This window comes from Schistocerca gregaria, chromosome 2 (assembly GCF_023897955.1).
Source record: "Schistocerca gregaria isolate iqSchGreg1 chromosome 2, iqSchGreg1.2, whole genome shotgun sequence".
Lineage (NCBI taxonomy): Eukaryota > Metazoa > Arthropoda > Insecta > Orthoptera > Acrididae > Schistocerca > Schistocerca gregaria.
In genome coordinates, this window is record NC_064921.1 from 1,030,461,085 (window position 1) to 1,030,485,701 (window position 24,617).

The 24,617-nt window shown below is 44.5% G+C and overlaps 1 protein-coding gene across 11 annotated transcripts in view; it reads left to right on the forward strand.

Annotated features, from left to right (window-relative positions):
- The window catches only part of LOC126335549 (ankyrin repeat and fibronectin type-III domain-containing protein 1), a 643,576-nt gene that overhangs the window by 426,377 nt on the left and 192,582 nt on the right, over window positions 1–24,617 (forward strand). For 2 of the 11 annotated variants that reach the window (XM_049998950.1, XM_049998949.1), the window contains exon 1: window positions 21,787–22,000. The exons of 8 other annotated variants lie outside the window; for them this stretch is intronic. In XM_049998950.1, coding sequence (XP_049854907.1) covers window positions 21,970–22,000 — 31 coding nt within the window. In that variant the 5' untranslated portion in view covers window positions 21,787–21,969. Of the gene's footprint in view, window positions 1–21,786; window positions 22,001–24,617 lie in introns of those variants that run through there. One more of the 11 variants, XM_049998939.1, reaches the window with a different exon arrangement.

Genomic DNA, 24,617 nt, shown 5'->3' on the forward strand with positions numbered 1-24,617 from the left:
CGGCCTCCTCATCTTCAAAATGAATCCCACGATGAGCTTCTTTTAGTGGCCCGAACAGATGGAAGTCTGATGGTGCCAAGTCAGGGCTGTATTGGGGATGAGGCAAAACTTCCCATCCAATTTTGACAATCTCGTCAGAGGTGTGACGACTGGTGTGTGGTCTTGCATTGTCATGCAAAAGAAGAACATCTGCCATTGATTTTGTTGGGCGAACTCGCTGAAGACGTGCTTTAAGTTTTTTGAGGGTTGTGACGTATTGAACAGAATTTATTGTGCATCCCTGCTCCAAAAAATCAACCAGAATCACACCCTCTGTATCCCAGAAAACTGTTGAAATAACTTTCCCTGCCGATCGCACAGTTTTGAATTTTTTCTTCCTCGGCGAGCTTGTGTGACGCCACTCCATTGACTGCCTCTTTGATTCGGGTTCAAAAAAGTGCACCAATGTTTCGTCCCCGGTCACAATTTTTTTCAGAAACTCATCTCCCTCCAAACGGAAGCGCTGCAAGTGTTGGGAGGCTATTGTTTTCCTTGCCTCTTTATTCTGATCGGTTAACATTCTTGGAACCCACCGTGCACAAACTTTTGAGTACCTCAATTGTTTAATAATCGTGATCACACTGCCTTCACTAAGAGAAATAATGCGACACACTTCATCTGCAGTCACCCGACGGTCACCACGAATGATGTCATCAACTTGCTGAATGTTGTGTGGAGTCACTGCACTCACCGGCCTGTCGCTCCGCTTTTCGTCAGTCAACGGTGCTTGCCCTTCAGCTTCCTTACAACGACGAACCCATCGTCTAACAGTGCTGACATCCACTGTCACAACACCATACACATTCTTCAGTCTTTCATGAATGCGTATGGGCGTTTCACCTTCTGCATTCAAGAATTCAATCACACAACGCTGTCTCAAACGAACATCGATGTCGGCCATCTTACAAACTTCTGCTGTGCTGCCACCTGTTGACACAGAAAGTTACTACTACAGTGGATTGCAGAAGATAGTTTGAGGAATGGTGCCAAATTCAAATTTTTCACTTAACTTAATTTTTTTAAGTAGAAAAAAAATGGGAGGCATTACTTTTTGACCGACCCTCGTATATTATTTTGTCATTAAATGACTTTTTTGCAGCAATCAGCACCTTCCTATAAATCTTTTTGTATCTATGATAGAAATTTAAGAATTCTGGATCATTGTGAATCTTTTTCATGGAACTGAGGTGTTTAAGTGTTTGGGAGGACTTCTTAATACCTGCTGTTATCCATCTGTTTTTGTGAGATGTTGATACAGTCATGCATACTTTTGGAAATGCTGTTTCAAAGTTCAATTTAAACAATGTGGAGAATTTGGAGAATTTCATATTCACATTGGTTTCCTTATACACTTCATCCCAGCTTTGTTTTTCTAGTTCTTTTGAAAAATCTTTTATTTTGATTTCTGATAGATGTCGTTTATAGGCTTGTAGTTTAGGGAATGATTCGATGCCTGATTTTACTGTTGTTATTTGACAGAGATGGTCTGATAGTCCGAGATCTTTTACAGCTACATCACATTTTTCCCTGTCTATATTTGTGGCCACATGGTCAATTACTGATGCAGTCATTGTAGTAACCTTTGTTGCACTATTGACCAATAGGGACATGCCAAAACTTTGAAGGATATTTATGAAGGTGCTGCTGGATTCATTTATGATATTAGTGTTGATGTTTATGTCCCCACACAGAATTATGTTGACCTTTGTACTTGAGACTTTATCTAGAACTTCTGTTAATTTATTGTCTTGCAAACGTCCCCATCTGTTGCTTCAGGGATCGAGACGTGGCTGCACGATCCCTTACAGCCATGCGGATAAGATGCCTGTCATCTCGGCTGCTAGTGATACGAGGCCGTTGGGATCCAGCAAGGCGTTCCGTATTACCCCCCTGAACCCACCGATTCCATATTCTGCTAACAGTCATTGGATCTCGACCAACGCGAGCAGCAATGTCGCGATACGATAAACTGCAATCGCGATAGGCTACAATCCGACCTTTATCGAAGTCAGAAACGTGATGGTACGCCTTTCTCCTCCTTACATGAGGCATCACAAAAACATTTCACCAGGCAACGCCGGTCAACTGCTGTTTGTGTATGAGAATGCGGTTGGAAACTTTCCTCATGTCAGCGCGTTGTAGGTGTCGCCACCGGCGCCAATCTTGTGTGAATGCTTTGAAAAGCTAATCATTTGTATATCACAGCATCTTCTTCCTGTCGGTTAAATTTCACGTCTGTAGCATCTTCATGGTGTAGCAATTTCAATGGCCAGTAGTGTATATTGCCAGACATCAAGATCAAAATAGGCCAATTTTGAGTTTGATGTCCTGCAGTATATGTTAATCATATGAACTCAGTCATTTGAAATTGGCATAAAAGCCGAAGCCTGGGTCGTAATTAAATAAGCAACAATACAGTAAAATGGCGGTGGGTCCGTTTAAAAATAACTTGTATGACTGCTGTGCAGCAACATCAAAAACCATGAATTTTTAGTTGATTGATCGTCATGAATTTTCGGGGGATTTTCTTAATAACGGGAGAGTATTGAACCAAAATATCTTAGCGTCTTACATTTTATGCTGTACGTAAGCGACCTGCCAAAAATGATACGGATCCGTTGGCCATGTTTGAGGCCTTCTCCTGCAAAGAAGCAAAACACAACAGAAAGATCAGGAGATTTTAAGGTGGAAGCCCTATCACCAGACTACCCTAGCAAGCGGTTGGTATCCTCTAATTTTTCTGTCAGTTTGTTGAAGAGTTCAAGGTCACCTACACTAATATTTTCAGTTCTTCATTGCCGACGCCCTCTGTTGCTTGGACTAGAACAGGTGCGACAGTAAGAGTACAATGAAGAAAGAGGTAGTAGGAAGACCGCAGGAAGCAGCTGGGAGTCTTAGTGCGAAGAGATCGCGGAATGATGATTGTGCTGGATTGGAGACAAAGATCTGGTGCGGAGCCTCATGAGTGAGTAGCTGGTAGCACAGCTTACCTGACCACTCCGAATTAAATACGAGTATTTGTTCCCCTCGAAGAGACATCGCGCTAATATCTTGCGACATTGCCTCCGGTCTTGGTGACAGTCTCATTTCGGCGAAAAAGAGCGTCTACAGGTACACCATATCCAGCTGAAACGACTGATTGAGGATTCCATAGAACTATCAGATTGCGCAGATGTCGGCTGCCATTTTTCATCTGGAGTTACAAATACCCAAGCATTTCCTGAAGGACTGAGTTCGGGTGATTTAGTAGGCCAGTCGATGAGCGGTAGTGTGCACCAATGTCAAAACAGGGACATATGACTGTGAATATGTCTGTTGTCATTTTCGAATACAGGGCACAACATAGCCAATTCACCAAGAAGATGTAGCGGGAAGTGCAGCACTGGATCACCGAGAATGTTGAAGTAAACATACTAGTTGACGTTCACTGTAACTTGAATGAGAAGGCCCAAGTTAAGGTAAAAACAAAAGACGTAACAGAACCATGGCAGGCTTGAATCACACCCTCACCGCACTCCAGCTTAAATGCCTCATTGGACTTTCGGTGCACTCGACACCGTGTCAAAATCGCAACTCGGCGGACCACACTACAGTCAGCAACTGTCCTGTTTCTGACTTGTTTGGCCCAGTGAAGACTTTGTGTCGCTGCAAGCAGTGGCTGTTTTAGGTACTCAGCTCAAAATGTCCGGTGCATGCAATTCCTTTCTCAACGTTTACTCGGGAACTGTTTGAGGTGGAACTGCAACTTGATTTGTATTTGAAACCGGTAGTCGTTAACAAGGTGTGACACTTGTCTCTCGTCCCCGTCGGTTTTAACGACTGCTCTTAGGCCCTTTTACGTGTCTGATAGTAGTACACCATTCATTGTAATCAGATTGGACAGTCTGCTTTGATACACCAACAAATCAGATACCTTCATCGATGGAGTGAGCTACTCCCTGGATTTGGTCACGTCTCCATGTTACCCGTTTTACCGTGTGGATTCCATACAACCGACTGGCACATACACAACATTTCACCGCCATGAGTGGTGGAGAGTCATATGACCGCCTCATACCAGGTCCACAACATATACGACGTTCCAATTGGACCAGGTCCTAGGTGCCTGCAGATGGGGAACCACATGACACCTCTCCCTTTCGGTATGCCTATTTCCAGGCGGCAAGGACTCTCTCACCTGTTCTCTCTGTACAGGTACATATTTAGAACGCTCAACAAACGTGGGTGGGTGGCACTGACAGTATTGCCGAAGTGTTATGTCTTAGATGAACCCTTCGCCTACTTATTCACGGATGTGTCAGTGTCGCACCCCTCCGTGATCACGCCACAGGAGGGGCCAAAACCAGGAGGGCTGGAAAAGCATAACCACCATTTGCTGCTTCGGATCACGCTTAAAATTCGTCGAATCGTTTTGAACATTTCCTTGTGGTTCCACACTGTCCAACAGAGCAAAATTTGCAATCGCACTGCACTCCAAGGTGGTGCGCTCACGTGCAATGAGTCCACGACGTCCATACAGAAGGAGTGACGCGTCTGTGGAGTGTCAGCAGTCTCAAAGATTCTCAAGACAGTCGTCTTCGTGCTCAAAGTACTGCCAAACGTCGTTTTCGCCCGCAAAATGTGTGGGAAATACTGTGTCAATGGAAGGGGTGGTTTCGTTGACGCCATTTATGTCACCCCTGAGGCCACTATTGTGTAGATTCTGAGCGGCTGTGTGTCTGAAACATTTTCCTCGGCCACTGTGAGAAAACTGCATTTTTTCAATTCTGGGCGTGGCGGTTCTAACCTCCGTCGCAGTGGCGTCAAAAGTAGAGCTAAAATGTGGGCAAGAGGGGATCCTACGACCTTCTCATGTGTGACTCGTCCACGGTGGCCTTGGACGGAACAGTGGTGAAATTTGGTGCCAGTGTGCCGTCTTCAACCCACACTATACCCCACAGGCATTTCTGAAATGTGACCCCTTTTCGCGTGTGCCGACACCCTGCTGCTTTGAAGTGTCTCCGAGCCTGAGGGTGACGTCACAGGGAACCGCGGTTTTCCATCATTACAGAGCAAGGTTGTAGACACCTTCGAACCAAATTTCAAACTTAAACATCGCAACGGGAAATAATTACGGGGTTTCGAAAAAGTCTATTTTTCGTATCATTCTTCTGAGCCTTCTTCAGCAGAAGACTAGCAGCAACAAATGAATTAGGAATACTGCGAGAGCTATTCAGAAAGTAGGGAACGTTTTGGCATTAAAAAAAACTAAGTACAAGAAATACATTTTATTATATACTTGTGAAAGAGCGAATGGCATAATACTTTTCCTCATAGTTACCAAACACATTGAGGCACTTATCATAGTGGTGGACAAGCGTTGAAAGACCTTCGTCGTAAAATTCTGCCGCCTGAGACTTCAGCCAGTGAGTCACGCCCGCCTGGAGTTCTCCGTCGTCATCAAAGCGCTGCGTTGCAAACCAGTTTTTCATCTTGGGGAACAAGTGGATGTCGCTTGATGCAAGATCGGGACTGTAGGGCGGATCAGGGAGAATTTCCCATTCGAATGAATTAAGGAGTTCTTTAGAGTGGTGTGGCATGTGAGATCGGGCATTGTTGTGCAGAAAACAAAATTTTGGACGTCAGCTTATCTCTGAGTTTATTTTGAACTGCTCTTCTTAGATTGTGCAAAGTTTGACAGTACCGGGCAGAATTTATGGTTGCTCCACGTTCGAGAACATCAATAAGAAGCACACCTTGCCTATCCCATAACACTGTTGCTATCAATTTCCTTACTGACAAGGTTTGCAAACATTTTCTTCGTTTTTGGGGACTGTAATTTTGTATCGCAGTTGACGTGTTTCGCCCAAGTCTCGTCACCGGTTACTATTCGATCCAGTAACGAATCACCATGTTTATGGTAGGCCTCCCGAAATGTCAACGTTGCCACCATTCGCTGTTCCTTATGCTGCTCTGTAAGCATTTTGGGCACCCATCGTGCACAAAATTTGTGGTAGCGTAACTTCTGAGTGACAGTTTCAAACAACAAAGTTCGTGAAACGTGTGGGAAAGAAAGCGAAACCTCCGTTATTGTGAAGCGACGGTTTTCACGAATCGTTTCATCAACTTTAGCAACAAGATCGTCAGCCACAATGCTCTGGCGTCCTCTCTTCTTTTCATCGTGAAAGTTGGTTTGGCCATTTTTAAGCCGAATGCACCATTTCCGGACGGAACATTCACTCATTACGTTGCTTCCGTACATTTCGCACAGTTCACGATAAATTTCTATAGGTTTTAGGTTTTTTGCCAACAAAAACCGTATCACAGACCGCACCTCACAACTGGCGGAATATTCGATTGCAGCATACATTTCAAATTCGAATATCGAAAAGAACCAGACGAGCAGAGACCTTCCCGCTGTCACGGATGGATGCCGACTGAGTTGCCGAGCACGCACTTACCAAAATATACGTTATCGGCGCCACCTAGCGGCGTCAGACGGAAACATTCCCTACTTCCTGAATAGCCTTTGTATGACCACCAACAGGAATTCAACCTTTTAACCTTAACGGTTTATTTTATTGTCAGATGGTAGCTCTTAGCAGAAAGGCGTCTCCGTTTGAGACTAACAAGGGAACCTCCCCATCGCACCGCCCTCAGGTTTACTTATAAGTTGGCACAGTGGATAGGCCTTGAAAAAATGAACACAGATCAATCGAGAAAACAGGAAGAAGTTGTGTGGAAGCATGAAAAAATAAGCAAAATATACAAACTGAGTAGTCCATGCGCAAGATAGGCAACATCAAGAATACTGTCAGTGCAGGAACACCGTGGTCCCGTGGTTAGCGTGAGCAGCTGCGGAATGAGAGGTCCTTGGTTCAAGTCTTCCCTCGAGTGAAATGTTTAATTTTCAGACAATGATCAAAGTTCACGCAATCACACATAATCAACTTCGCTCTCCAAAATTCCAGGATATGTTCAGATTTGCTTGGACATAAACAGGATTTGACAGTCTACACACGGAAAAATTTGAAAACGTTAAAAACATCTGTTTTGACAGAGCTCAGGGAAAACTATGCGACTGTGAAACTGTTGCATTCATTTGTTGCAGTTTATGTGGCAAACTCTCATGTTTTCATCACTTTTTTGGGAGTGATTAACGCATCCACAAGAAAACCTAAATCGGGGAAGGTAGAAGAGTCTTTTTAACCATTCGCCAAGTGTGCAAGTTAGGTGGGTCGACAACATATTCCTGTCATGTGACGCACATGCCGTCACCAGTGTCGTATAGAATATATCAGACGTGTTTTCTTGTGGAGGAATCGGTTGACCTATGACCTTGCGACCAAATGTTTTCGGTTCCCATTGGAGAGGCACGTCATTTCGTCTACTAATCGCACGGTTTTACGGTGCGGTCGCACTTGTTACAGTGGACAGAGATGTCAATGAACGAACGAACAGATCATAACTGTGCAAAAATAAAGAAACTAAACTTTTCACTCGAGGGAAGACTTCAACCAAGCATCTCTCATTCCGGAGCTGCTCACGCTAACCACGGGACCACGGCGCTCCTGAACTCACGTTATCCTCGATGTTGCCCTATCTTGCACATGGACTACTCAGTTTGTATATTTTGCTTATTTTTTTCATAGTTCCACACAACTTCTTCCTGTTTTCTCGATTGATCTGTGTTCTGTTTTTCAAGGTCTATCCACTGTGCTAACTTATAAATAAATCTGAGGGGGGTGCGATGGGGAGGTTCCCTTGTAAGGAATATTCATCGCATTTAAACTTACCGATCGATGGAATACGATTACGAAGCAAGGGAAGACGAAGTGGCTGAAGAAGTGAGTTAGGGACTAGTTGGGTAGACTGCACTGACGTTCATTCAATCAGAAGTACAAATAAGCCGCCGGTGTTAATTGGCTAACAAGCAGCGGCCGCGCCAGCAGTCACCGGCGCGCCACAAAGCATTGATTCTGCACGAGGTCACCACGAAGACCTGCAATGAATATGCATTTATGGTAACCAGAGGCGAACGGGCGGGGCACCCGACGCTGCACCGCGCCGCGGCCAAATCCAGTCAACAACCCGGCGGATTTAATTTGAGGAGCCGCAAACACAATAAGGGCGGGGCGGCGCAGCGCGACGTCGGCGGCCGCGTCATCGGCGCTCGCCGGCGACCGCGAATCTCTCTGAGAGGCCGCCGCCGCCTTTTAAGATACTCGAGTGTCTGAGGGGGCAAAAGGAATGAGATTGCCTCTTGTGTGCCACTCCTCAGTAACTCTACGGGCCTCCTCCTGTCTTTAAATGAACTCGCTAGCGCCTTCTCAGGAAAGTGGGCAGACGTTCTTCTCCATTCGGCCTTTCGGTTTCCTTTCCTCCGCAGCCGTTCATATTTCTGCGTTTCTCGCCTATGACGGCGTCTTTGTCATCACAGTCTCAGCTGAATACTCTGCAACATGTGAACATGACCGCGTACACTGAAACACACGCACACTCTGACATATCCACTCTTACGAGTGGAGTACGAACGAAAAATAGGCAAACATCGAAGTAAGTGTCCAAGGAATAGAAAAGCAACTGAAATCACTCAACAGAGGAAAGTCCACTGGACCTGACGGGATACCAATTCGATTCTACCCAGAGTACTCGAAAGAAGTTGCCCCCCTTCTAACAGCCGTGTACCGCAAGTCTCTAGAGGAACGGAAGATTCCAAATGATGGGATAAGCGCACAGGTAGTCCCAGTTTTCAAGAAGGGTCGTCGAGCAGATGCGCAAAACTATACGACTATATCTCTGACATCGATCTGTTTTAGAATTTTAGAACATGTTTTTTGCTCGCGTATCATGTCGTTTCTGGAAACCCAGAATCTACTCTGTAGGAATCAACATGGGTTCCGGAAACAGCGATCGTGTGAGCGTGTGAGACCCAACTCGCTTTATTTGTTCATGAGACGCAGAAAATAATAAATACAGGCTCCCAGGTAGATGCCATTTTCCTTGACTTCCGGAATGCGTACGATACAGTTCCGCACTGTCGCTTGATAAACAAAGCAAGAGCCTACGGAATATCAGACCAGCTGTGTGGCTGGATTGAAGAGTTTTTAGCAGATAGAACTAAGCATGTTGTTCTCAATGGAGAGACGTCTGCAGACGTTAAAGTAACCTCTGGTGTGCCACAGGGGAGTGTTATGTGACCATTGCTTTTCACAATATAGATAAATAACCTAGTAGATAGCGTCGGAAGTTCCACGCGGCTCTTCGCGGATGCAGAGAAGTTGCAGCATTAGAAAATTGCAGCGAAATGCAGGAAGATCTGCAGCGGATAGGCACTTGGTGCAGGGACTGGCAACTGACCCTTAACATAGACAAATGTAATGTTTTGCGAATACATAGAAAGAAGGATCCTTTATTGTATGATTACATGATAGCGGAAGAAACACTGGTAGCAGTTACGTCTGTAAAATATCTAGGAGTATGCGTACGGAACGATTTGAAGTGGAATGATCATATAAAATTAATTGTTGGTAAGGCGGGTGCCAGGTTGAGATTCATTGGGAGAATCCTTAGAAAATGTAGTCCATCAACAAAGGAGGTGACTTTCAAAACACTCGTTCAGCCTATACCTGAGTATTGCTCATCAGTGTGGGATGCGCACCAGGTCGGGTTGACAGAGGAAATAGAGAAGATCCAAAGAAGAGCGGCGAGTTTCGTAACAGGGTTATTTGGTAAGCGCGATAGCGTTACGGAGATGTTTAGCAAACTCAAGTGGGAGACTCTGCACGAGAGGCGCTCTGCATCGCGGTGTAGTTTGCTGTCCATGTTTCGAGAGGATGCATTTCTGGATGAGGTATCGAATATATTGCTTCCCCCTGCTTATACCTCCCGAGGAGATCACGAATGTAAAATTAGAGAGATTCGAGCGCGCACGGAGGCTTTCCGGCAGTCGTTCTTCCCGCGAACCATACGTGACTGGAACGGGAAAGGGAGGTAATGACAGTGGCACGCAAAGCGCCCTCCACCACACACCGTTGGGTGGCTTGCGGAGTATAAATGTAGATGTAGATACATGGACAGAAGAACACAGAAGTGACAATTTTCAATATATTTCCCTAGAACTTCACAAACCTACCTTCTCATCAAAATAGGATTATGTTTCCAAGAAACTAAGCCCACGGGTTTAGTTAGTTGTCAGCTGACTAATCCGGCATTGCCCGGGTTTTGATTTTGGCAGTTTTCTATTAGAAACGGAAACAAAAAACGAACTGTGTTTGTTGTGTACGGCGGAAAGTAAGATCCGATATACCGCAACATGGCAACCGCTTTGAAAATCAAAAATGTTTCGTTTTCAACAGTTAGCTGCACCTTCCAGACACTTCTCTACGAATTGGCCGCTCTGAAAAAGAAGTAAGATTGGGTTTAACGTCCCGTCAACATCGAGGTCATTAGAGACAGAGCACGAACTCTGTGTCAAGAATGGGGAAGGCACTAGGACGTGCGCTTCCGAAGGATTCATCCTGGCATTTGCCTGGTGCTATTTAGGGAAATCACGGAAAACCTAAATCTCGACGGCCGTACACGGGTTTGAACCGCCGTCCTCCCGAATGCGAGTCCAGTGTGCTAATCACTGCGCCACCTAGATCTGTCGCCGCTCCGATTTAACACATCCGTCGCAGCGTTGTACCAAATTTCCAGTACCCTGGTCATAGAAAGCAGCCGCCTGTGCTTTCCGCCAATCCTCTAGGCTCCTCTACAGCTCGTTGTCTGTGCGAGAATGTTGTCTTCATACACAGCAGTTCATATGAACAGAGTTGAAACCCAGAGAGACTCAACTGCGGGCTGATGCATTGGGGCTGATAAAACACTTGCATCGAAAATACTGAAGGAGAATCTTCATTGCCCCTGCAGAGTGCGGCAGAGAATTATCATGAAGAATGAGATGCATGACAATTATGCTACATGTATGTGGTCTGAAAGACATCAAGTGAAATCTGTCTTCATACTCTCATACTTAGCGAGATACACTATCTAGCGATCATTAAGTGCTCACTGAGCGCTCAGAACTGAAAAGAGGGGACGACAGGCATACTAGAGACATTGTTCAACACATCTGTGCAAAGGTTCCTAGGGTTCTCACTGTGGTTCCCATTTCGAGCCGCATCGGATCTTACTTAGCCTCCTAATATCTAAAACATTAGATTTCCATGTATTTGTGAAAATACCTTTGAAATTATGAAACGGTCGTACAAAGAAGTATGCATCATTTACACATAAATAAATACAGCTGCTTCGCGTGTCTACAGCGAGATTTTGTAAACGTCTCTATGGCAGCGCCTCTTCACAGCACTGTAGACGGCTATTGTTCGCCTACAGCCGTTTATGCGTGGCACTAGAAAGCTCTCAAGAGCGCTGCCTGGTGTCAAAGATTTCCTTTAGCTGACGCGACTGCAGGAATGTATAGTAGCCTAAAGGATAACTGGATTATAACTTAATGCATGACGAGGCATTTTTCGACGCATCTCTGTGTTTATGACGTAATATGTCATGTCCGTTACCATGATATAATTTCGTAGGTCCATTTAGCAGCGTATATGGATACTGTATGCGATATTTGTTGATAATAGACTTATATATATATATATATATATATATATATATATATATATATATATATATATATATATATATATATATATATGTGCATGGATTCTTTCGACGAGAATGAATCCTTCAGATGTATTAAAAAATCTTGCCTTATTTGTTACGGATTTCAACGCTACAAACCACCTTCTTCTGGTCCCTCTCTGATAAACCTGGCATTCATGCGTATCACCACGTAACTGCCATCATACAGAGTTATTCAAAAGTGCGTCCAGCGTTTCAGAAGATGACTGCACCAAAACTCAGAAAGATACAGAGAATAGACACAGACCGGTGGATGGAGCACCTCTGCAAGTTTTTAACTCACAAGGGGCCAATGTGATCACTGTTTGTGAAGCAGCAAACGTCAAAACGTGCGTGTAACTCACTGAAGTCGCTGATGAAAATTGCCCGCGACGTCGTGACTGCGGCCCACTTTGCAAATCTGTTATTTGTGTTGCCTACCTGTAGGCGCGAACTAATTCGAGGCAAAAAATACGGAGCGGATAATTTTTTTATTCGTTGAGGCTCTCCTACCCCCTCCCCGCTCCCCATCCACTATTGCAACTACGACACAGCGCGTTTTACGAGTCGAAAATTAGAGAAAAGGTCTTGTCAATAATATGTGTCTTTTTTCCGCATATTTTGTAGTTTTCGCCCAATCCACTCGAGAAACCGTGAAGTTACGTGTGAATAACCCTGTACAATTCGGCAGAGGATGCAATCAAACCCAAGTCCACGATGATTAATTCCTTGCTCCCTGTTAATGGTACTGACAGCGCCAGCACATCAACTGGTATGTCATATTTCTACAAAAGTTTGGTGTCTGTAATCAGATGCCTAATGATAATTAGCAACAACTGAAACTGGTAGCAATTTTAAAAAAAATAATTGGTCAAGTGCGAGCAAAACTCGCGCAATTAGGGTTCTGTACAAAACGTCTGTACAGTTCATCCATCCTGGGACTCGAGAGTGTCAACGATTTTTGCTTGTTATCGATGTCGATACTGGCAAAGTATTGGGCCCGTAAATTCACAGACCGTATCAGGCTCTCTACATGACTTCCTCAGACTAGCCCCGACATGGAAAAAGAAACGAACATGGGCCATCAGTTTATACATGTAGAGAGAGAAGATTTAATAAAGAAAAATTACTTACTTACTAAAATATGATTGCAACTGACATTATATGTTTGCATGCATAATGTTATCTGTTCAAATGGCAAACGATTTTTTGTGATATAATTACAATTTAAGAAGTTTAAGATTTTTTACTTTACTTGTACTGTGAAACCTTGCTTTTTGCCAAATTTTATGATTTTAAGGGAATGGGAAGCACCCTATAGGTATTGATAAGTGAGTTTTTCAGAGTCAAAATATGCCGCATAAATGACCGTATCTTTTGATTGTGTTGACTCGGAAGATTACAATTTTATGCCGCCAAGGGTCCACATATCTTACTATGTGGCATAAATGTGAACTTGATACGCCAAACTGTTCCAGAGAAAAAAAGTTGTTAACAGACGGACAGACAAATTTATGACGGATAAAAAAAGGACAAAAAATATTTTTTCGTGTTTCGTAATTACAAATTAACAATTATCGTATTTTTCCTTTACTTGTACTGTGAAACATTGCTTCTTGCCAAATTTCATGATTCTAGGTCAACGGACAGCACCCTATAGGTTTTACTGAATAAGTTTTCGAGTATCAAAATGTGTGACGTAAATGGCCGTGCCTTTCGACTGAAGTGAATTAGAAGCTTAATATTTTTACACCGCCATGTGACCTTATACTTTAATATGCGACATAAATTTTAACTTGATACGTCAATCCACTCCAGAGAGAAAGTGTTATTAACAGTCCGACAGATGGACAAACAGGCAGACATGCGGACAACAGAACAATTCTATAAGGGTTCCGTTGTTATAGATTAAGGCACAGAACCCTACAAACATACAGGGTGACAATTATTGAACTACATGAAAAAACGTAAATTAGTTACAAACTATGGCGTGCACATACTTTCTTCAATACGTTATCGTCACTGCAGATATTCGTATTTAGGTCATGACATGTTCGATATGATGTGGCGCAGACGAATACCGAAATTCTACATGTCCCGCTAAAGTGTCGGAACATCGATGCTCTCCTGAATGGCTGTTTCTAGTTCATCAATGGTTTTGTCGTTATGTTGTACACCTTGCCTATAACATAGCCCCACAAAAAGGAGTCGCTTGTGTTCAGATCCGGAGCATATGGCGGCTAATCGAGGCCCATGGCAGTGGCCCCTGGGTACCCCAGAGCCAGAGTGCGGCTCCCAAAGCGCTCCTCCAGGACATCAGACACTCTCGTGCTACGATGAGGTCGAGCACCGTCTTGCATGAACCACATCTCGTCGAAATCAAGGTCACTTTGGATAATGGGGATGAAACCATCTTCTAAATTCTTTATGTACCGTTTGGTACCACTCCGTGATATTAAGGAATATTGCGTCGATTATTCAGTATGAGTGTGTGTGTTGTCCATAATGTAAGTTAGATTAAGTAGTGTGTAGGTTTAGGCACCGATGACCTAAGCAGTTTGTTGGTCCCATAAGACGTTACCACAAATTTTCGGTCGCAAATTTCCTTTGAGCGAAGTCGCGTTGTTGTTGCTCGCATAGTAGGCCTGCACAAGCGCTATACGCTCAGGCATGCTGTACTGTGATATTTCCACGTGAAAATGGCCGACCATGAAGTTTGAACGTCCTAAAGCAAACCGTTCACAAGTTATTACGAATTTATTTCATGTAGTTCAATAATTGTCACCCTGTACTTATAGCAGCTGACAGACTGATAATAATTTCGACTGATGTTCGTTGTTACTTGTTTTGCTGACTGTTGATTACTTCTTTTGCTGACTGAGAGGAAAATTGACATTTTGAGCGGTACTAGGGTGCACGAACCTCTTCTGCATTGTACTTGTTGTGACGCAGTCCTCTCCAGATTGTTTCTCCATCTTTCATGGTTAGAATTCGGAAATACATGAAGCTGCCAGCTGCTGTATTGTGCATATTTCGTGGCACAGACGCCAACACAACCAAAACACTGGGGAAGTGGAAACTGCGTTCAAATGACGACCCGACTGGGAGGGGGGACATGGAGTTGCGTTTCCCGTCACGCGCTGCCAAGAGCAACTCGCTCTTAGGACAGCAGTCGCACTACTTCTGTGGAAAGATTACGCGGTGGGGCCGCGCTTCTTGCATCACCCGAAAACATTACGCAGAAATGAGGAACTAGTCCTCACACGACGACACAGCTTCACCGGATTTTCCACTAAGGATATGACGTTAGAAACGTTCTTTTTTCCCTGTTCTTTGTTACCGGCTTGAGAAACCGAATAATAAATAATAATGAAGTGAAAGTGAGTAACATCCCGTTGTTTGCAGTACTGCTGTGAAGCGTTTAGTCGGAAAGTAAGAAATGATAACAAGTACTGGCTATTGTTGGTTGCTTTAAAATATTCTTTTATTTTGTCATAACCAGTGCGTGGCATTTATGGAGTGTATAGCCCTTTTGAAGGAAACATATTAACATCTAACAAATGTTTATCTAGACGTACTTTGCTAAAATGTAGTGAATTTGGCACATTTTAAAATTAAAAACGACAGTGATGTATCATACCACTTAGAAGTGTAGGAGCATGATGTTGTTACCATTCAAAAAATTTCGTTGGCTGTGTCCGTCGTTGCCCATTCAAAAAATTTGGTTGGCTGTGTCCGTCGTTGACACTAAAGTACTGAATTGAAGGACACCACTGACTGTCTCTAAGATACACAAAAGAACTAGTACAAATATTTTGTCAGTAGATTTATTCCTCGGATATTTCTGGTTCTCGCAGTCAGATTTGAAAGTAAATGATTTTTCTTTTAAGATGGTTCACAGAACAGTTTTTACAGAAAAGGATGTAATTGCAATTATGTAATAAAGTAAATCTAAGAGTACACCATTTTTCAAGAACTTGCAGCGTTCCACTTTGACCCAGTAGTCAGCAAATCTCCCACAGCATAATCATGATAACAAGGCCCAATCAAATTTTGTAGCAGACTGTGTACTTTAGCTTTATGTTAACGCTGTTTCATAGGTACGCAAAGTTAACAGTTTTAAAAGATTGTTGAAAGTCAGCATCATGTTCACGGATAGTAACGACAGATCTTCTGAAATCAGCGCACGTTTCCTGTGAGGTAGGTTTTTGTATTAGCCACGAGGTTGCACCCTAGATGTATAGGGTTGCAGAAAAAACTGTTTTCACATTCTCGCGGCAATCAGATATAAATAAAAAAATAGATCCGAAATTAAGCGTTACATCAGAAAGTAGCGATAAAGTCAGAAATAAACGTAGAAAATTTTGACAAATTCGTAACAATTTTAGCTGTACAATAAAGTATCGTTGTGTCAGAACATTACGAAAAAGATGTGCATCTTCATACTCACTAATTTACTGTTATACATGACTCTGAACTTCTGGACCAGTTTACGCTTTTCAGTTTTACTAGAAGTTTCTGAACGAATTTGTACAGGAAGATCCGATTCGTAGGTTTTTGTTTCTTGAGATGAAACCCCGTTCAGCCTGTATACAGGGTGATTATGGTATTATTAGCTTTTAAAAAACCCCGATGCAACGTACTCGGCGCTAAGGTAAGTAATTTCATGTAAGACATATGTCGCAAACGTCAGGAAGTAGCCTAAAAGCGGATGACAAATGTTGACCGCGTGACGTCATCAGATGATGCACCTGGCCGCACGTGCAGCGCTTGAGCCCACCCGGTCTGTCACCCGTCCTTCAAAACCACGTGCACGACTTCAAAGCGTGGGACTCAGGGATCGAGTCTTGCGTGTAGCAGGTAGTACTTGTTTTGCATTCGTTTAGACAATTATGTGTTTACATAAAAAAAGTAGGGCAAAAGGAAAGAAACACAAAATAGAACAACATTTACAGCCAGGACAATAATTCTGTAACTTCTCCGTTTAGAACAAATCACATTTAAAGGTGTTCGAAATTTGTATTGTCTGCTTGAATGCAAGTACTGAATCTCTCTGTCACCCCTTGACGCACGCGCTCGAAAACACCCTCCGTATTTTGGATCTCTACAACCGTCATTTGGCTACGCGGGCTGTTAGTTCATTTGAGACACTGCTTGCTGCTGTAATCTCCTTCACACCACTCACCAAAAAAAAAAGGGTAGTGGGTTTAAATTCGTGGATCTTGCTGGTATCCTGATTGGCCTGCATTTCCCAATCCACCTATCTGGATACACCTGGTTTGTTTCTTGTTGCGATGGCATAGTGCGGTAGAGCTCTATCCTGATGCAGGCACATGTTTTCTACTACGTCCAGAGAAACATCTTCAAGTAGCTCCGGCAGAACCTACCTTAAAAAGAGTGAATAATTAGGGTTATTTGCTTTATCAGGTAACCTGTACGGTCATATAATTTGGATGCCTAAAATTCCCGCCCATATAATAACCTTAAATTTGACTTTCCGGCCGTGCTCATACATTTTATGCAGGTTAACATCGTACTAATAAATGTTACTTCTGGTATTTAAGATTCCTTCTTCATTGTTGTTGCTGTTGTGGTCTTCAGTCCTGAGACTGGTTTGATGCAGCTCTCCATACTACTCTATCCTGTGCAAGCTGCTTCATCTCCCAGTACGCAATGCAGCCTACATCCTTCTGAATATGCTTAATGTATTCATGTCTTGGTCTCCCTCTACGATTTTTACCCTCCACGCTGCCCTCCAATACTAAATTGGTTATCCCTTGATGCTTCAGAAAATGTCCTACCAACGGATCCCTTCTTCTAGTCAAGTTGTGCCACAAACTCCTCTTCTCCCCATTTCTATTCAACACCTCATTAGTTATGTGATCTACCCAACTAATCTTCAGCATTCTTCTGTAGCACCACATATCGAAAGCTTCTATTCTCTTCTTGTCTAAACTATTTATCGTCCATGTTCCACTTCCATACATGGCTACACTCCACATAAATACGTTCAGAAACGACTTCCTGACGCTTAAATCTATACTCGATATTAACAAATTTCTCTTCTTCAGAAACACTTTCCTTGCCATTGCCAGTCTACATTTTATTTCCTCTCTACTTCGACCATCATCAGTTATTTTGCTCCCCAAATAGCAAAATACCTTTACTACTTTAAGTGTCTCATTCCCTAATCTAATTCCCTCAGCATCAACCGAGTTAACTCTGCATTCCATTATCCTCCTTTTGCTTTTGTTGATGTTCATCTTATATCCTCCTTTCAAGACATTGCCAATTCCGTTCAACTGCTCTTCCAAGTCCTTTGCTGTCTCTGACAGAATTACAATGTCACCAGCGAATCTTAAAGTTTTTATTTCTTCACCATGGATTGTAATTCCTACTCCGAATTTTTCTTTTGTTTCCTTTACTGCTTGCTCAATATACAGATTGAATAACATCGGGGAGAGGCTACAACCCTGTCTCACTCCTTTTCTAACCACTGCTTCTTCATTAAATGTCTCTTTGTCGGTAAAGATAACCACAGAAGTAAAATTAGTGTCCTCTTGCTATCGCGCACGAAACCATTCACAAAATTCAGGACGAGGCGCACAATCCGTTCCGTACAACTTGTTCGTTTTAGCCTTGTTGTAGGCTTTTAAGCCTTCTCCGTTCCACGCACGCCACACCGTTGACAACGAAATACCCAATTGGCGCCAGCGACTTGCCGTGTAGTCGTTTCCGTTTCAGGGTCCTGCTGTATCGCGCCAAAGCAGCTCCCTGCATTTGGTCTCTCATACGGGTACGTCCGATACCCTGGAAGATTGAAATTACTGATAAACATCTTCATGCGATGGGAGCAGTTTCTAATACGGTATGAGAAAGTTGTAGTGACTTTTATGTTTAAACACTCGAAACACGGTTTTAAGCTACTGTACGTATTTGCAAAACATACATTTGATTGTTAACATAAAAACTCATATAACAAATAGCAACAACGTAGAAATCATTTCACACGTTAGATCTTGTCTGATAATTAATCTCGACTTCAGATCACAGCCTGTCTGACCACTATATTACCTTCCCTCAAAGCATCTTTCCGCCTTCAGGATCCCTGTTTCACGCATTCGATGATCCACAGTACGAAACGATACACAAGAAGGTAAAAGACGGTGTGAGAAACGGTATGCGTAAATCCACCTTATTGCAAGCGTATTGAATTAGCAGCACCACAATAGAGCTGCATGTCAGCAAGGTCGTTAAATGTTAACCGATTCGTTGTAGCGCAGTGCACCTGGTGACGTCACACGTTCAACATTTGTCATCCACTTTTGGGGTATTTTCCGACATTTGCGATCCTACGTGTCTGATATTAGACTACCTGTCTCAGCATCACATTAAGTCGCTTCAGGGTTTTTTAAATGTTAATAATAATCAACTTGTAGATACTAGATCTCGGTAAATACGCTTTACTATTCATCAAAAGGTACTCTTCAGATCGTTGAACACCCGTTGTATAAAGTTATACCAACATTCAACGTTCTGAAGAGTACCTTTTGATGCATAATAAAGCGCATTATTTCAGGTCCAGGTTTCGTTGTCGCCCTTTACAACTTTACACATTGCCACATCTTACAATTCAGAGTTGCTGCTTCTGGGAAATCCTACAGAACAGAGCGTATACTTCCTTAGTAATGTCCATCCTTACAATCATCAGTTAGGAACCTGAGTACACAATTCGAGTCAGTATTATGAATATTGGTCGGTTTTAATGTCAGGAGATTCATGAAAACTTTCAGTTTTAAGATTGCCTTTGAATTAATGTACGTTACGTGACTGGTGTGTAATGTTACAACTCACTATACACACCAGCTGACGTGATAGCAACAGTTCTCTATTTTTAGTCCTAAATCTGAAGATGACCTAATTTGACCGAAAGCAGTCGTAGAACATGATCTATACTATTTTATGTATTAAATATTATCCACAGGGTTGCCCAGAAGCCCACCGACAAACTTGCAGAGGTGGTAATATGAACCAAAAAAAAAAAAAAAAAGAAAAAGATGTCCAGTAAACATGGGTTCTAAAACGCATACCTGCACTTGTTCAACTTCGACACTGTGAAGCACACCTCTTCTGATTTCGACACAAAAGTTTTCTGGGTATGGTACCGCGTCTGAATGTATAAAACTACTGCCGCTGGAGAAAAAGCAACGGTTCGGGCACGGCTGCAGCGGCCTTCTTCTGGGTCTTTGCATATTTTGGGAGGAGCTAGTATGGGCCACGAAGAAAAAAGAAGTTCAGTACATTACGTACCTCATGCAAGGACCAAGTGGCTTTTATGGCGTTTTTTCAACAGTTTCTTGAATACTGTTCATTAGTATGGGATTCTCCGGTCGGGGACTGGGTGTTTGTGTTGTCCTCATCATCTCATCATCATTCGGAAAGTGCTGAGACCGGAAATGGAGAGATTTGGAACTTGTACGGGCGCTGAGAACCACAATGTTGAGCGCCCCACAAACCAACATCACCATCATCAGTGTGGGATCGTTACCAGTTGGGATTGATAGAAGAGACAGAAGGTCCAACGAAGAGCAGTGCCTTTCGTCACAGTGTCGTTTAGTCGGCGCGAGAGTGTTACAGAGATTCTCAACAATCTTCAGTGGCAGACGTTGCAAGAGAGGCGTTGTGCACCACGGTGAGGTTTACTATTGAAATATTGAGGGACAACATAGTACTTCCTGCTAGATACATCTCGCGAAATGACCACGACGAGAAATTAGAGCGAGTACAGAGGCTTACCGACAATCATTCTTGCCACGCTCTATTCGCGAGTGGAATAGGGAAGGGGGGAGCAGGAGGAGGGGGGGGGGGGGGGGGGGAATCAGTGTGGTACCAGAAGAGTAATGTACGCCACACACATTATGTGGCGTGTGGCGTATGATGTAGATCCAAACATGCTCTCTTAAATGCTTCCCTTGAGATCTATGAGCACTTATTTAGTGGAGGAGGTGAACAAATGCTTATAACTCTTAACGTACGCATTTTGGACCCCGTGCTTACTAGACATTCTTTTCTCATTTCTCCATATAATCACTTCTGAAAGTTTGTCGGTGGAGTTCTAGTTTGCCGTGTATATCTGAATGGTAGGCTCCATATGGTTCCCAAGTTGTGCAGCGACAGTAAACCATAAAATTACTAAATAAGCAGCAACCAGTCGCAAATTCATGTTTTCTTTATTTACTTTTGCAAATCGATTTCCACTGATTAACAGCCATCATCGGCGCTTTCAACGTATATGGTCCCTGAGTAGTAACACTGTCTAAAGCACAGGTCAAACATAAACTTTATGTGTTACACAGTGTTACTACTCAGGGACCATATACGTTGAAAGCAACGATGATGGCTGTTAATGATTTTGCGACTGGTTGCTGCTTATTTAGTAATTTTACCCTGTATATTGTATCTGCTTCCCTCGTTGAGTTACTTTGAGTTTGTTTGCTCTTCTTTAGGTTTTCGTTAAACTGTTCTCCGCAACTGCTGTCAGATTGTTGTGAGCGACTTTGTGCGTCGAGTGATAACGTTGACATGATAAGAGAGTGCAAGTAAACGGGAATCCGAGTTGGACGTCCTCGCAGAGCGGTTTGGTTCGTGTGTGCGACGAGTGAAGAAGTGGAAACTATGAGCGCGTGCCGGACCTACGACAACGGCTGAAGACATCGGCGGGCGCCTGAGATGGAGCTCTCGCAGCGCAAACGCAACTCGGGGCTGAGCGCGTCGCTGCGGCGCGCGCGGCTGCTGCGCCTCCGCTTCAAGACGGACGCGGCGCCGCCCCCGCCGCCGCCCCCGCAGGCGGTCCGCGTGCCCGTGCTGCGCACGCCGCCCCCGGGCGCGTGTGCCGAGAAGCTGCTGAGCGCGCAGCCGCCGCCGCCGCCCAAGGTCGTGTCCGTGCTGGGCCTGCTCAGCGAGCAGCAGCAGCTGCGCCAGCGGCGCCACGCGGCGGCGGCGCCGGGGGTGGGGGCGGGGGCGGGGGCGGCGCGGGAGGCGGCGCCGCCGCAGCGCGCCGCCGTGCGCCGGTCGTCGTCGCTGTCCGAGCTGGAGGAGCTGGCGCACGAGGCGGTCGTGCTGCGCGGCAACCACAACCACAGCCTCGGTGACGCCGTCCACAGCCGCAGCTTCCGGACGCTGCCGTCGCACATCAGCAAGAGGCTGTCCTCGCCCTACCTCTGGCCCAAGCTGCCGGACGCCGCCCACGTCAAGGGCCGGGCCGCCGACAACAGGAGGAACTCGATGTGGGCGGCGCACCCCAGGCACAGCCACAGTACGGGACATTGCTGATCGCTGTCGCGGCTCGTTGCGCTCTTTATTACTACTGCCATCCAGACCGTCAGCAACCATTTGGAAATCAGCTCGGCTTTTATCTTCTCTCCGCGCAGCAACTAATATAGTGTTCCAAAGAAAATACGTGATGATTCAAAAGTAGCTGTATACAGAATGAGATTTTCACTCTGCAGCGGAGTGTGCGCTCATGTGAAACTTCCTGGCAGGTTAAAACTGTGTGCCGGACCGAGACTCGAACTCGGGACCTTTGTGCTCTACTGATTGAGCTACCCGAGCACGACTCACGACCCGTCCTCACAGCTTTAATTCCGCCAGTACGTCGTCTCCTACCTTCCAAGCTTCACAGAAGCTCTTCTGCGAACCATGCAGAACTAGCACTCCTGGAAGAACGGATATTGCGGGAACATGGCTTAGCTACAGCCTGGGGGACGTTTCCAGAATGAGATCTTCACTCTGAATCTGCCGGGAAGTTTCATATCAGCGCACACTCCGCTGCAGAGTGAAGATCTCATTCTGGAAACATCCCCCATTCTGTGGCTAAGCCATGTCTCCCCAATACCCTTTCTTTCAGGGGTGCTAGTTCAGCAAGGTTCGCAGAAGAGCTTCTGTGAAGTTTGGAAGGTAGGAGACGAGGTACTGGCAGAATTAAAGCTGTGAGGACGGGTCATGAGTCGTGCTTGGGTAGCCCAGTTGGTAGAGCACTTTCCCGCGAAAGGCAAAGGTCCCGAGTTTGAGTCTCGGTCCGGCACACACTTTTAACTAGCTGTCTACACTTCGTGGGTGTAATTATTGCATCCAAACAAGTACAAAATGTTAAAGAAACTTTTTTTTCTGAAATTTCTTTACTTCAGAGTTATGTAGCAGAGTAGGGATCACATGAGAAACACAAACAACACAAAATTAATCTTCTCAGAAAGCAACTACACTAAGGGACCCTAAATTCAACACAGTTACATAGTGTACATTTACCCCAGAACATGTTCAAAACTATGTCCATGTAGACGAAGACAGTGATGTGCTTGACGTCTCCCCGCCCTTTGAGTGTTGCGGGCTCTATTCATCACATTCTGTACAGTTCCACAACCATTTTCAGTTCACTGATGCAGCTGTGCTACATTCTCAATTGCAACACCATATGGGAGCTCCTTGAGACGACGCCAAAAGTGGAAGTCCAGGGTGTTGAGATCTGGCGGGCTAAGCAACTGGTAGTGCACGACCTATCCACTTGTCGGGATAACCAACACTGAGATATTCTCTTGCCTCCCGACTTAAATGTACAGGGACACCGTCGTGAATAAAAGATAAGCTGGTTCGTGTAGCGAGTGGGACATTGTGAAACAGACCACTCAACTGATGTTAAAACTCGACACACGCTGCCAGTCAGGCAGTGTATAATAACATGCGGTCCGAGAAACTGATTGCCCACTATACTACGCCAGATGATCACTGCCAAACGATGTTGATATCCTTGTATTGTAGTTACACGAGGATTCTCAAATGCCCTCACGTGTACCTTATGAGCGTTCACGATATCCGCACGGGGAAAGAGGCTCTCATCCGTAAACAGTACCCGACAACTGAACAGTGAATCAGCAGTAAAATGCTCGAGTAAAGCTTGGGGTAGTCTACGTTTGTCAGCTCCTGCACATTCCGCATGTGAAGTTGGTGGAATTGCTGTTTCCGAAGCAGACGCCATACATTTGGTTGAGGAACCCATACAGTGGCACTTGAAGGGAGGGTACTGGTGGTCGGATCTCCATCTCCCATTTGCAGGATGTTCTCAACACCCCTTCAATCCAGTTGAGGGCGACGTAACCGTGGCGCATTACGAATGCCGTATTCCCTTAAACGCCTGTCCACAGCTGTGAAAGTCTGATGGTTTGGGAACGGTCTGTCTGTAAACTTTACAAACGCCGTCGTCTTGCTGCTCGTGCCTTGCCTTCTGTTGTGCCATAAAGGAGGTGTGTATCCGCGTATTCACGATTTGAGTACACATTCGTACTGTACGCAACGACAGCAGTCTATGAACTACCGACAGAATGAATGTACGTAGTCCGTCTGATGCCGCCACATTACAGCAGCGCCACACTGTACAAGGGACTACACACATGTCAAATAAACAAAGGCATCCCGTGCCACAATCAACCGAGCAGTGTAGAGGAGTGTACAAAGCAACATAATTCGATATGCAGGCGAACACGACACGTCAAAAGCGTCTACTGACTCATGATGTAATACCTATCACAAAGGAAATTATGCACCATTACTCGGAAATAAAGCAGTTTCAGACAAAACTTCATTTACATTTTACTCTTATTTTGATGCATACATTGCACCCACGAAACGTGTACAGTTACTTTTGAATCGCCCTGTATAGAGGGTGTCAATTTACTTCCTCTGCAGATTAATAATTACAGCTATCTGACATATAGTATGTTTTAGGTTGGTCAGTACCTCCAAGCAGACGTGGCGAGAGTAAGCCACTAATGCTGATTTTCACCCGGGCAACAGGTCAGGTGTTGAAGTGCGGGCACGGGGACGCAAAACGGTTAGTCTATACTAACGGATGTAGTCGACTTAGTGGTGCGTTTGAGGCC